The 13,881-nt window shown below is 42.6% G+C and overlaps 1 protein-coding gene across 1 annotated transcript in view; it reads left to right on the top strand.

The window, feature by feature from the left end:
- Positions 1 to 7,784, top strand: part of nek7 (NIMA-related kinase 7) — a 54,147-nt gene extending 46,363 nt beyond the window's left edge. Inside the window, exons 9-10 of the mRNA XM_072699713.1 lie at positions 1,604 to 1,717; positions 3,648 to 7,784. Coding sequence (XP_072555814.1) covers positions 1,604 to 1,717; positions 3,648 to 3,758 — 225 coding nt within the window. The 3' untranslated portion in view covers positions 3,759 to 7,784. The remainder of the gene's footprint in view (positions 1 to 1,603; positions 1,718 to 3,647) is intronic.
- The last annotated feature ends 6,097 nt before the right edge of the window (positions 7,785 to 13,881 follow it).

Raw genomic sequence — 13,881 nt, 5'->3', positions numbered from 1 at the left:
TCAAACCTGGCCTAAATTCCTTCCTCCACCTAAAAAAAATTGTGTGTTTGTGGATTAGGTTTATATTACATTGTGGGGACCAAATGTCCCCCACGATGTGTCAAAAATCTGTTTTTCCCATTGTGGGGACCATTTTTCAGGTCCCCACAAAGATCTGTGAATGCAATCAAAAAACTAAAAATGCCTCATCTCGTATTTTGTTTGGTTACTTATGGTGAAGGTTAAGGCTGGGTAGGGGTTAAGGTCGTCAAGTTGGGATTAGAGTTTCCCCCATAGAAATAGAGTCCCCACGAAGACATAATTACAAACCTGTGTGTATGTATATGTTACAAATATGTGTGTGTGTGTGTGTGTGTGTGTGTGTGTATATGTATATATATATATATATATATATATATATATATATATATATATATATATATATATATATATTTGTGTGTGTGTGTGTGTGGACTGTATTTGGTAGCGACTTTGCGAAACATCCTTTTTTGTCATCAAGGCAGGCAACATTAAATGTTCTTCCGTACTGTTGTGTGATGCTTTATGGGTTGAAAGCATACAAGTAATTGGAATCTACATTCTCATTTTTGCTAAGCAGTAGACTGAGGAGACGAGCCTATTGAAGGCTTATCTCCTATAAGATTAGGGATGCTGATTCATACACTATTTTACTCTGCTGGACATTTATCACTAAGGGTATGCTCATGAACAACGTCAAAAATTGCATGTTTATTGTCAGATGTGTCACAAATTATCCAATTTTTAGAATTTAATTGAACAACACTTTTGACTTGAACTACACAGTAGCAGTTTAATGACTTTAATGACTGTGAGTTTAATGTCAGCTAACATGCAACTATGGGGCAGCAGTTAGGGTGATTAAGGATGTATCCTTGTAAGCCAGGGTCCCAGGACAGACTAAATAATTAACATCAACTGCTCTAGTAAATATCACAGCTGTTTAAATGCATAAAAAGTACAAAAAAGTTGACTTCAAAAAGAGCTGGACTGTAAAGAAACAGCAGCCTTTTTAATTACCTCAGACGTTTTCTTGCAGTTAATAGGATTGCATCACAATCCGTGTCGCCTGCCTTGCAATATATTTGCATAACCTTGGAAACTATTTGAATGTGTCATCATCATTGGTTAGCTGGTATCTGTCTTCTGCAATGCAGATTTTTTTTTCCTCGGAGTTGCTTATATGCGTTTGCAGGGCTCTGTTTACTAAGGTCCTTAGTGAGTGTAGTATAGCCTTAATATAGGTCTCTATGACGTAGATGGGGGTTCCATCATAATTAATTACTTAATTCCATATGTTGTGGGACATCATGGGCGGTTTCCAAAAAAGCCACTAAATGTCACAGAGGTATTTTGGCAGACGAATAACAAACGATTGGCAAAACTAACTTCTCCATCTCAGAGTGTAAATACTTTTCCCTTTAGCCCTTTCCCCACTGGTTTGGAGAGGGATTTTGTAAACAGCACTTTCTGAAAGATGCAGTTGTGGTGTTGCACTGCAGCCCAGGGTTTGGCATCTGCTGCTTGACGGTGTTCTGGGTGCTGCACGGGCTGACTGCTTCACCCAGGTCTCTTTTCCACACAGATGGCCGCCCTACAGAGCCCCTTCTACGGAGACAAGATGAACCTGTACTCCCTATGTCAGAAGATCGAGCAGTGCCAGTATCCTCCCCTGCCGCCGGATCACTACTCTGTAGAGGTACTTGCTTGCTCACGTGACACCTTGGCGGAAGCGAAGACTCCAGAAAGCTCAGCAAAATGTTTAAACGGCACCAGAGCTAATGGCCCATTCTCAGTTACAACTCTGTGCTCGTATGGTCAATCATTTTATAAAACCAGCTCACAATCTAGACCATAGTCTTGGTATGCACATTATAAATCGACTTTCATATTGTGAATTTGCTAATTAATTAGTAATTAAACATTTTTATTCTACACAAATCAATACAAATGCTTCTCACTTTATGATGATATTTTGACTTCAAGATGGTGCTATAGCGATGTGTATTGAGTAGTCAGCTATGAGTTTTGATGTGTTCCCCGGCTAGCGATGTGCCGTACGATACTTTCTCCTGATGCCAGGCGATGGCAGCATCCACCCGGCCAAGCTTCCAGTCTCTGTAGTGATCTCAACCATAAACATCTCATACAGTGTTCAACAACGCATCGTGCCATATCGTACCATGTTTTTTTCTGTTTAACCCTATAAATTAACTTTTAAGTTACTAGTATCTAGTTAGTTGCAGTAATAATTTATTTACTTGTCCAGTGACAATAGTTGTTTGTTTATGTATCATATTCGTATTCAACTTTTTCCACTTATGATGGATTCATTGGAACGTCACCCCATCCTAAGTCGAGAAAAACTTGTCTTATTTACTTTTACAAGATGCACACAATAGCAATTATGAATCTAATAATAAAAACTAGTTATAAATTTTATATCCAACCTGAGAATCAGTGTTGGATCTTAATGATGTTCTGTGTGAAGGCCTATCAGAGGTTGAATGTTACATTGATGGGAATTGGCTTTAGCTTTCCCTCTACAGTATCAAATATGTGTGGTCTGGCTCAAGCTGGTACCATTGCTGGTGGATGTTTCTAAAAAACAAAAAAATCCGTCCGTCTTCCAGCCACTTATCTAGTGGAGCATCTTGGGGAGGATTTGCTCAAACTACCTCAGTCAAGCATTTATAACATTTATTTTCTATTGAATACATGTTGTCCCTCTTACTTACACGATGAAGGTGTGTTAAACTATTACAATTCTAAAGAAAGGTTGCTTTGGAAAAATGAAAGGTGCCTTTTGGTCAGAATAAGACTTTTAATTTAAAAACAGCACCTATGTATACGTTAAAGGCCTGATTATCATCAATAACAATTAACCAGTGTAGAACGGCTAATTTTTCCCTTCCATTTTGTATTGGCTTTCTTCTTGCTCAGCCGTCCAGGGAGATCTCTACTGTCGGCTGCATTTGAGAAGCCTCCAAACTACAGTTTTGGTGTAAACAATGCCTCAGAAAGATGGCAAAAATGTCAGCTGCTGATCTTTGTTGTGTCATTTAATGTCTCCCTGGATTATCCCCTCCCATCCCCTCCCATTTAAACCCTGTCCGCCAAATGCATGAATATTTCACATTTCTGCATCTTCATTGCCTGTTCTCCTTGGCTAATTTTTCCAGACTGCCTGCATTTGCATTTCACATGCCGGGCTGATTAGGGGGTGCTGAGCGCAGCGTTGTGGCGGCGGGGGCTAGGCAGGTGGTTTCCATGGTGACCCCGTGCCGGATTTTTAATGATGATGCTGCTCGTAGCGGGTATAAATCGGTCTGCTAGCAGTGTTGTCCCAGCCAGCCTCTCTCCCCCTTCTCTAAATGTGGATTTTTTAAGGGTTCCAGAGTCCGAAAAGCGTAGTGCAGAATATCCAGTCGACATGGAAATCATCCACCGATTACCCAGATTTATAAATTACAATTAAAACAGTGCAAAATGTAGGTCATAAAGAGGAACAGATAGAAATTCTTTAATCTGCATTTAAATTTTCATTACTTAATTGAGAAACTGTTTTTTTTTTGCAAAATGCCTGAACTGACTAATCATCTTATCTTCTCCTCTAAATTCCATGTCAGCTAAGGAAGCTGGTGGACATGTGTATCAACCCAGACCCAGAGAAGAGGCCGGACATCACCTATGTGTACGACATTGCCAAGAGGATGCTGGACATGACGCTCACTACCTAGGACTCCAAAACAAGAAAAGGGTCGGGTCGGGGGGGGGGGGGGGATAGATCTAGAGGGTTTCTATAGCACAGTGTACGCAGTGTTTTTTGAATGTAACCAATGAACTTAAAGGAGCAAAAATTGCAACCAAAAAACTTTCCCACGAAAGTTTCACAGGGAGGAAAAAATATGACACATATATTGCAAGTTCTCATAATTTTTCCTTGTGAAAAGCAGAGATTATGCATTATATAAAATTAAGTCTAATAGCTGGATTATTGCTGTTCTCTCATGCAGAAGCACTGGCTGTTTTCAGGCATGTTCCCCATAGTCATAGTTTATAAGGTTTTGATAAGGCGTCAATGGTTCCTGATTTATTATTGTACTGTTTTAGACATATGCGTGAATGTATGTGTGCATCTGTCCCCGCAGACCATCCACGTTCTTGTTCTGTGAAGTGTTGCTTGCTCATTCTGCCGGATCTCACTCAGGAGACCGAACACTTTGAGGGCAGCGGAGGAAGGCTTGTTCTGCCTTTGTTATGCTCTCGGAGGCCACAAGCGAAGAATCCGCTTCTAAGACATTTTCATGCGCATTCACTCCCCCAGTACAGTTCATCAGCTCTTGGTCTATCTGGCCACAAGTATCTCCGGCTTTCAAGTGCGATTGGACCCGGAGACTCAGTTTAGGCTAGACCTGAAAGAACACCGGAGAAAACGACTGCAAGTTTAGATGAACCTGATGATGTCGACCATAATATGAGTTATTTTGTCTGTCAGTCTTGTTAACTTATACAAGTAACTTATAAGTAATATTGTTTTTAGATAATTTCACGTATATAATATACAAGCAAATGTATGTACCATAAACATTGGTAGAATAGGTCAAAATTAAGAGACTGTTCTGGACATGGCTGTTTTTCTGTCAGTGTCCTTTATAGCCAAAGGCTATACATATTTCATATGTTAGATAAAGCAAGACTCGTGGAGCAGTGACCCCCCCCCCCCCCACACACACACACACACACACACGCACACACACACACACTCCTCTCATCATATTTCTTGTTGCTTTAATACGATGTTGGCCACCCATTGCTTGACTCTATGTCATTAGGTAAACAGGGAATCAGTTCAACGATAGATGTGAGATGTCACATCACGGTACATCTAGTCTCTGTCTAGTACTTGTATCCTGAGCATCCTATTTCTAAATCATTCTCAAATCTATAAACTCTATCAAGTACAATTTGTTGGCTAGTCATGATACGTCCTGTATGTGTATTAATCGCTTTACAGTAAGTATTTTGCAGGTAGATGGATACATTGATAACCTGCCTTGAAAATGACTAACAGTAGTTTCTGCAAAGTGCCTATAACTATTTATCATTGATGTTGTAATTATAGCACTTGTATCATGATTATTTAGTGTATTACATCAGAGAGTGGTAGACGACAGTTGGTTTATAGATGTATTCAAGTGTTTATTCTAATGAATGGATGTACCATGTTGTGTCTTGTGAACAAGTTTTGTTTTGGATCCTGGTAAAATTGCCTCCTGGTTGTTTGGGTGCCGCACTTTGCATAACACAATTTACGTAAAATCTCTCAATCCATAGACAGCAACCAAAAAAAAAACCACTTTTCAGATTTTAAATGCTAGATGAAACCAATGTTTAATGAATCTCAGAACTGAAATGTTTCCGATTCTTCAGTCTTTTTTTTTTTTTTTGCACCAAATAAATGTACAGGTTATCGAATGCCTACATAAATTTTCTTTGCAAATTATACCAAGGCATGACAACTGTTTCCCTTCCTCTAAGCATTCTGTACAGCTCCTATTTTGAAGCACAAAAGGCTAGTTATTTATTTGTTTCAGCCTTCATGTTAGATTGTTTTATGGTTTTCCAAGATACACATTTCCATGCAGTTTAAATAATTAAAATTTTACCGACTTTCTCGTGTTATTTCCATTGTGCATACTATACCAGGTGATTTTCCAGCTGTCACCACGTTATTTTCTGTAAAGGCTAAGTCACCCCAACATAGAGAACAGCTGTTTTTGGAAATCATTTTCATGCCTATCCATTAATTCCTGCCGTAACATTCCACTCCTATGTCCATGTGCGTTAACTGGTTCACAGACACAGAAGTCCATCTAGTGGCAAAGTCATCACATTACACTTGGTGCCTGAAGAGAGACCTACTGTAGTGTAACATATTTGATTATGGAGGGACATTATCCTGCGCTTTCAGCAGTTCACTCCTGTTTTGCACTCCATATTTGTCCACTGCTGTTAGAAGATGGTATTTGGTGAATGTGTTCTAATTGTTACATTTCAGAGTACACTTCCAGATTTACCTATATATTTCCAGATTTATGTTTAGATGCTATTTTCATTTCCCTATATATGTAAACTTTATTTTTTTTAACCTGTTTTCTAGTGACATCTTTCTTGTTTTGTTATGAACATAAACAAGATCTAGCATTTCTTTTCACACTTCCCCCAGTAGAAACGAGAAAAAAAGAATCCCAGGAGTTTCAAAAAAAAAAAAAAAAAAAAATCTTTTGTGCTCAAAGGTTTGTCTCTTGGAGCGGGAGATATCAAGAGCATTCTTATGCTGAAAGAGCTTGTGGTGTACGAAGTAACTTCAAACATATTAGTTTTGGTGTCAAGAAGAAGTATCAAGGGATGGCCTTAACATCCTGTATGTATTCGGCATGTTTATTTTTTCAATCTGGTTGTTATTAGAGGAAGGTCCTAAATGGAAACCTAAAAGAAACACAATTCAACTTGTCATGTTCAGTATATACAAGCACAATAAACCTCGGTGGTTCTTCCTGGGTGTTTCTTGGTGCGCTTTTCAACCTGGTTTGGTGACCGTTTCGACAGATGAACATACGTGGGCCTTCAAATGAAATGCCTTTGTTGTCCATCTAAGCGGGAAGCTGAGGTACCATGTCTCTGAGCTCGTGTGACACAGTGACACGCGTAGAGCCTGCTTCTCAGACCTCGCTAGCAGCGGCTGACTGGCTGAGTAAGGATTCCTGGAGTGCTGGGAGACATATGGAGGTCGAGCGTAAGATAAAATGAGGCTTTACCCCCGTTTAAGCGACGGGGTCTTCGCCTTGACGGTGGTGGGAGCAGATCAGGTCACTCGGTTTGTGTCGGGAAGTGATGGCAGCCCTTTTCTGTAGCGTTTTCACTGAGGAGAGTCAAGCGGAGGGCGGAGGTAGGCCTTAAATATAAAAATCTCACTTTGACACTCCTACTGTACTTCCTGTCTTTTTTTTCCTGTTTTTGCACATAGCAGCCAGCCTTTCTCCTTTCCAAGCTATACTGGCTGGTTTGCGTTACACGTAAAAGACAAGGGTGACGGAAAAGGAAGTTTCATCTGTGTTTCATCTTAATTGAAAGTTACCATTTTGTTTGGCTAAAAAACTAGCCATTTCACTAAATCTTGAGTACTGATTTGACCTATGTGTAATATAGGTACATTACTGTATGGAGTTACTTTTATTATTACTGTATAAATTATAATTTTTACGGTATAAATAATAGGGTACAGGTCTCATTCTTTACCTGGGGACTGCCTGTATAGTTATTTCAATTTAAAAACACACTGCAAGTATGTAAATTTATGCAAAAATATTTTTTCAGACTGGTCACACCTTTACAGCCCTCCCTCCTTTTACTTTTGCCTCTGATAGGTGCTGAAATTCAGGGCCGCAGAATTTTCTTATGAAACTGGTGCACTCTGAACTACAAGCAGACACCCTTTGCTAAGTTCATCTCGAGAGATGGTGTCTTCCGGGGAGGGGAGTGTGGTGAAATGAACATGTGAAGCTCACTAAAGGATGTGGTGTTTCGTGAGTCACTTGCTGGCCGTCCTTTAAAGAAGAACCAGCTGTTACCCTATATGTGTTTAACTATATGTCTATACATATGAATGTATGCTGAACTGAAACTAGATTAAAAGTCACATGTAGTGCAACTTAATGCTATTGTTAAGATATTCAAATACAATAAAGGTCCATTAACTGTCATGTTCGTTATTGTGTCTGGTTACTGTTCACCAGGGATTGACATCAATGAACAAATTCTCCGCAAACTGAAAGGGTAGAAGTCAGGCTAATATTTTTCTGCTGGATGTTTGCGGACGAGCGCTGCTGGAACGCGATGGCGTGACTTGTGCTGGCAGCTGACGAGTGTTAAGGTGAAGGCGGTAGGATTTGTGAGATGGCTCCGTTTGGCGGAAGTGAGACTACAAAGCAGCGTGACCCACGAAATCAAGAGGAAGCACGCTCGCTGACGTCTGTTGCTGTAAATGACAGGCGCGGCACGGCACTTGTCAGATATCACAGCAGATATCGGAGACTCTCGATCTGAGCAGAAGTGCACCATGCGATTGAAACTGGGCGCAACCAGAAAAACGTCATTTTTAAGGCCTAATTCTTTAAAAATGTGTGAAGAAGTACTCATTTTCTAACTTTTCTATAAGTCTTTCTGAATATATATACCCTAGCTTTAATTTACGGCCACTGACTTCATGTTCTCAGATGTAAACAGTATCCCAAAACTTATAAGGCAACAGGATTTTGATAACCAGTTTTTAAGCAATCTGTTCAACTGAGAATTTCACATAAATTAATCTGTATTAGTCTCTGTTAAATGTTGAAGTCCACCTTCTCTTGAGTATGTAGATATTTATCGTAGCCTTACAAGTTCACATTTCATTCATTTAACCATCTACCATATGCAGAAAGATGTGCATGAGCAATATCATACAAATTTAACGCAACTGCAATTTACATTGGAGCAGCTTGTTTGTGTCATTCTCCCCAAAGAAAAGGAGTTTGTTCTGATTAGTTTACAGTTTACTTAGAGCATGAAGCTCCTTTGGATGTGGATGATGACATCCTGCCATCTCGTGTTGTTTACCCCTGTGGGGTTACCGCGGCGATGGCAGCGAGAGAGCATCGTTCCCGTGACCCCGAGGCACAGCATCGTCACCCGGTTAACCGTCCCAAGGGGTCCCGGCGGAGGCGCGATCGACGACGCCCCCTCCAGGCTGTCCCGCGGTGTGCTCGCACCCATGGCGACGGAGATGACAGGAGCGCCGGCAGCTCGGGGAGGACTGACCCCTGGCTCAGAGGAGGTGGGATCGCGATGGGAGCCCCCCCCCCCCCCCCGTGCCTGCCGATCACAGGCAGTGCGGTGGATGTAGCGCCGAGGGTGGCGTTAAAGCAGCTTATTAGCCGCTTGCCGCTGTTTGCCTGCGAGTTCTGAGCGCATCCTTTCTCGCCTCGTCTGTCGTCTTCTCTTTGTCTTTGTCATTTGCACCGAGACGACAGATTTGAATTCGGTGTGTGAGGGTTTTTTTTTTCTTCTCCCCCCTCCCTTCTCGTAATTAACTGAAATCTCTCAGTGCTGAGACAGAAAAGTGCAATTTGAACTTGTTAAAAAAAATATTGCTTTTCCCTGCTATCATTATGTCCCCCCCCCCCCCCCCCACCGAAGATGCTTTTTCGCAAAGATCAAAATCGACTTCACCCACCAGAACTTGCACACAAAGTTAAGCTTCTTCCTAAACCATGGACAATATGACAGTTATATAAGCAGTTGCATCATTGTAACTAGGTATTGCTAACAAGATAAAGAAGGCAACTTCCCAAAGTTGTGACAACAACTGGTCCTTTGTTGGTTTTTTTCTTAAACTCCTTTTTCCAGTGGTACATACGTCTCTGATAGCTTGTTAGCACTAATGCAGATTGATACGCGATCGGTGTTCAGGCCAACCTACGGAAATGAGCCCGCTGGGCAGGAGGATGGTTTGCCGTCAGGGAGACGATGGGAAAAATTCATACTTGAGGCGGGGGGGTGGCCTGTATGGCTGGGTGATCGCGGGTGGTGGTGTCGGGCGAGTGGTGAGTGGACGGGGAGCCGCAGAAATGGGTCTGTGCGGGAACGCGGCCGGCCGCGGAAGGCGATGGTTAGCGAACGCGTCGCTGGCGCCACCCAGGGTTACCGCGCCTCTCTTTTCAGCCCCATTAATGTCGGAGTACAGCACAGAGCCTCATTCATTATTCATGGGCCGACAGGCAGAGGCCACCACAAGGCCTGATAAATTCCCGCTAAAGTGACAATGAGTGACAGAGCCGAGGGTTTTTAACGGCCTTCCTTTCCCCCGGACGAGCGCCGGCGAGGAAGCCAAAGGTCCGGGCTGATCCTCCGCTAATGACCGCCGTGATGTATGTGCGGCGGCGAGGCCACTGACAAGCGGCCCGCCCGGCACCGCTCTGCGGGCCCAAGCTGGGGAGAGCCGGCCGTGGGAGGCCCGTCAGACAGGCCGGCGGGAGGAAGGGGTCCGGGAAACTCTTCATTAGCTGGGACGCGTGGGGTTAACCCCGGGGTTGAACCAGCTCACGGACGGGAAGGTCAGAGAGGGACTTCTTACTGAGCTGTGGTTCTCTGTAAGCGCAGCCTCGCCTCCAGACACCTCCTCAGAAAAACAAGAGAAAAAGAGCAAAAAAAAACTACAAGTATGTAAGGCTTTGTCTGCGGCTTTTTTTCTGGATGGAAAAGCTAATTTGCTCATAGATGTATCGCGAATCTTACACCTGCGTATTTTCGTTGACATTCAGCGGCATAACCATCCTGGCTGTATTTCCAGCTACGCCAATCAAGCATATATCTCTTTCTAATTGGCTCGTCATGTTACTGGAGCCCATTGCGGTCCTTAATGGATGACCTCGGCTTAAAAGGGCTGGAATTAAGCCGGGTTCCTGTTCCTCTTTGACCACCTGCCATTCTCCCGTTTGAAATGCAACAAATATTTCTTTCGTAACTGAACGGTTTGGACACCGTGCTGCATGATCCGTTTGGCCCGGCCAAAAAGGAGGGCCTCCCCAGTCCTAATGTGTTTTCAGCAGGGTGAGAAGCGAGTTTCATTCTGACCTTTAGCGGTCGGTGTTTTGAATGTAACCGAAGGAGGTGATTATGATTTGTTTCCCAGGGATCGGTCAGGAATATCGGAACACAAGTCCGGCAGCTCAATTTTTGCTTTTGTATCAGTACATTATGACCTTGTAAAATTCTCCACTTAGGGACAGGAGCAAGGCTGTGGATATCAAAGGTGTGCTGAAGTCAGCCGGGGTGGGGGGGGGGAGGGGGGGCATCCCATCTCCTGTGCCTAAGTGGCGATCAGAGATCAGTGGCATGTTAACATGGTCAGAGGCCCCCTTATGTTTCCGGGGGAGGGGGTTGATGGGGATGGCTAAAGTTATCATCTGCGGAGGGGGGGCAAGGTGGCGGAGATGGTAGAAGTTGTCTATTGGGGATGTGCGTGTGTTTGGGTGGGGCAATGATACATTTATTTTAATTTTCCTTACTTCGGCCCCTTTTTAACGGAGGCTCCTGCATTTAAACCACTCCTGCTGGTCAAAATATAAGAATATATATTACTTTCTGTCCCATCACTCCAAAGATCAGTATAGTCCCAGCTGTTGTCCTTCCCAAAATCCAACATCCTGTTCCAATCCCAGGTGTTTCTCCTGGGCCGGAGCCCCCAATCATTTATCCTTTTTCCTCCCTGTCCTTCCTCTTCCCATCCCACTCCATCCTTCCATCACGTTAAAAAATCTTGCTCTAAACTTGTCAATTATTTACTGAATTGAAATTTGTCAACAAGTGTTGCGGTTGAAAAATTAGTCTTTATTTCAATCGATTGTACTGCTTCCCATCTTCTCAGATCCTCCCTGTGACTGGACAGGCCTCGGACATAGGACCAGCAGCTGAGGCGTTCGGAACGGTTTGCCTGCCTGTTTCTTTGCAGTTGCTCGTATGCCAGCCTATATGTTAAGTGCAGAAGTGTGAGCTATGAATAATGAATGTCAGAAGAAGTCAGTGTGGCAGCCTTTGGGGAAGCTCAAAGTCACCATTAGGCTGGGGTCTGATTAGGTGCTGGCAGCTTCACTCGCGGACCTCTGCACTCACGTCTGGCCGGCAGAGCCTTTTAACGAGATTCCGCAGGACAGCCAGAGAAGTCGAGGCGGTCTCCGCGTGACCTTTCATATTAGCTGCTCAGTTTGGTTCTCGCCACCGTGAGACTTCCTCGCACCTCGCCAACATTGCCGTGCCATTATCTCCCTGTCGTTATTGACACGGTGATTCCTTTCCTTATCAAGTCTCATGGCTGTGGCTGCTGATTTATTAAAACTTTTGTTTATTCCCAGAATTCTTACTTAGAAATTGTTACACACAGGAGAAATGAGACCCGAGAACCTTCTTTTGGACAGAATATAGTACCGAGTTTCCTTATTAGTCATAGGTCACTTAACTGCCTCTCAGATTTCTAAATAGGTCTTCAAATCATATTTTCATCATCCCAAATACATTGAAAGATGCTGAACTACATTCCCTACCAGAACACATTTTTCCCCAGCATTATAATTGATGTAATTATAAGCATAGTAGACTCAAAATATAACATAATTTTTTCAATTTTCATTTTGTGAAGCGTTAATGTACTGTGAACATTAACTTTATCAGGAGAAAAAATAATGTCTGCATGGGGGACTAACCAATGTTTTTGTTTGTAAGTTAGGTGTTAAAAATGTTACCTCTATAAAACATGCATAATTTATTAATAGTAATTTCTAAAATTGTGCTATTGTTCTGATTATATGTATGGTGAAATATTTGTCAAATTGTTATACTGTTTGTTCAATAGGTATGAATTGTCGAACACTTAAATATCTTACCTCGTTTACATTATGCCTCTTTATATTGCCTGAATGTTCTTGTGTTGCCCTTCTGGTCCTTGAATAGTCTTATTAGGTTCTTGCTTTGTTACAAGATGTCATGTAGCTCCTGCTCCAGTGCTACTTACTCTTGTACCTGGGCATTCATCATACACTCAGCCTAGCTGCACCTACAGTATGCATAGTCGACTCCTTGACAGCATGTATGCTTGTAATGTGCTACAGCCTCACCTCTATCTTGCTTTGGACAAAAGTGTCTGCTAAATATGTAAAATGTAAATTTACTGGTTGACTGGGGAACCTCTACCTGCTCTTCCTAGAGAACCTGCCCCGATAGAGACTCTCGACGCAACGGTGCAGGCTGACCATACTGCAGCACTCAGTGACTTTGTGGAGTGGAAGTGGGCAGAACTGATCTGATGTCATCAAACCGATGTTGACTTTGATTAGAACGAGTTTCGCGGACAGGATGACCCAGCTGGGATGAGTCTGAAAGCTTTTTGGCGTTGCGTTGAAAATAACCAACCGACTATTCCCTCTAGAAGAGACCCAGATCCCTCCCCCTAATCTGAGCAGGACGAGTCTAAAAGAAGCCCGACCTCTGCTAAAAGGCTTCATATGCTTACTTTTCGCTTTCCTCTTTGAACTGGAGGCTGAAACCACAACTGGTATTGCAGCCCCATCCTCTACCTGCAGACTTCTGCAGGTACTGTAATGCGACGGGTGCTTACTGCACTGCATACACAGGCCCCACCTATGCCCTGATGCTCTGAGGAAGCTTGGCTATATTCTTCACTCTTTGCATTGATACAGTCAATGCTCTTGATAAACCAGCCTCTTAAAGCTAGGATTTGGTATTTACCGACGCAGCATGGTTTTGATTCTTCCCGATCAATGAACACGCATGTCTAAACTGCTGGTATGAACATTGTACGGGTCATTTTCATTTTACCACGTTATGTCTCCCTATCTGGTCTCTCTCTCTGATCTCCCTCTCTGGTCTGGAACTTTAATTATCAAAAGCTGTACCTGAGTCTTCGTAAGAATTAAGCACTGGTTGATTTTCTGACTTCATAAAAGTATTCATTTCAATCAAATCTGAGCCATTAGTGCTCTATCTTCATTATTATTATTATTATTATTATTATTATTATTATTATTAGCTTCTGGAGGAATTAAATTCAGACACAATATTCAGTATTTATCTTTAAGTAATACTTGAACATTAAACATGAGAAACTGGAGAAAAAAGATCTTCTGTAATTCCAGGTGAATTTAGAGAGTAACAGTGGTTTGATCATCCCTCATACGGAGGCCTTAAAACCTAGAATGGTAACCATGTTCGGCAGATTGCGACTGTGACGGCTGCCTGAAATGACTG

This window comes from Paramormyrops kingsleyae, chromosome 15 (assembly GCF_048594095.1).
Source record: "Paramormyrops kingsleyae isolate MSU_618 chromosome 15, PKINGS_0.4, whole genome shotgun sequence".
Taxonomy (NCBI): domain Eukaryota; kingdom Metazoa; phylum Chordata; class Actinopteri; order Osteoglossiformes; family Mormyridae; genus Paramormyrops; species Paramormyrops kingsleyae.
Note: the sequence above shows the minus strand (reverse complement) of the source record. Positions and strands in the feature narration are given on the sequence as shown.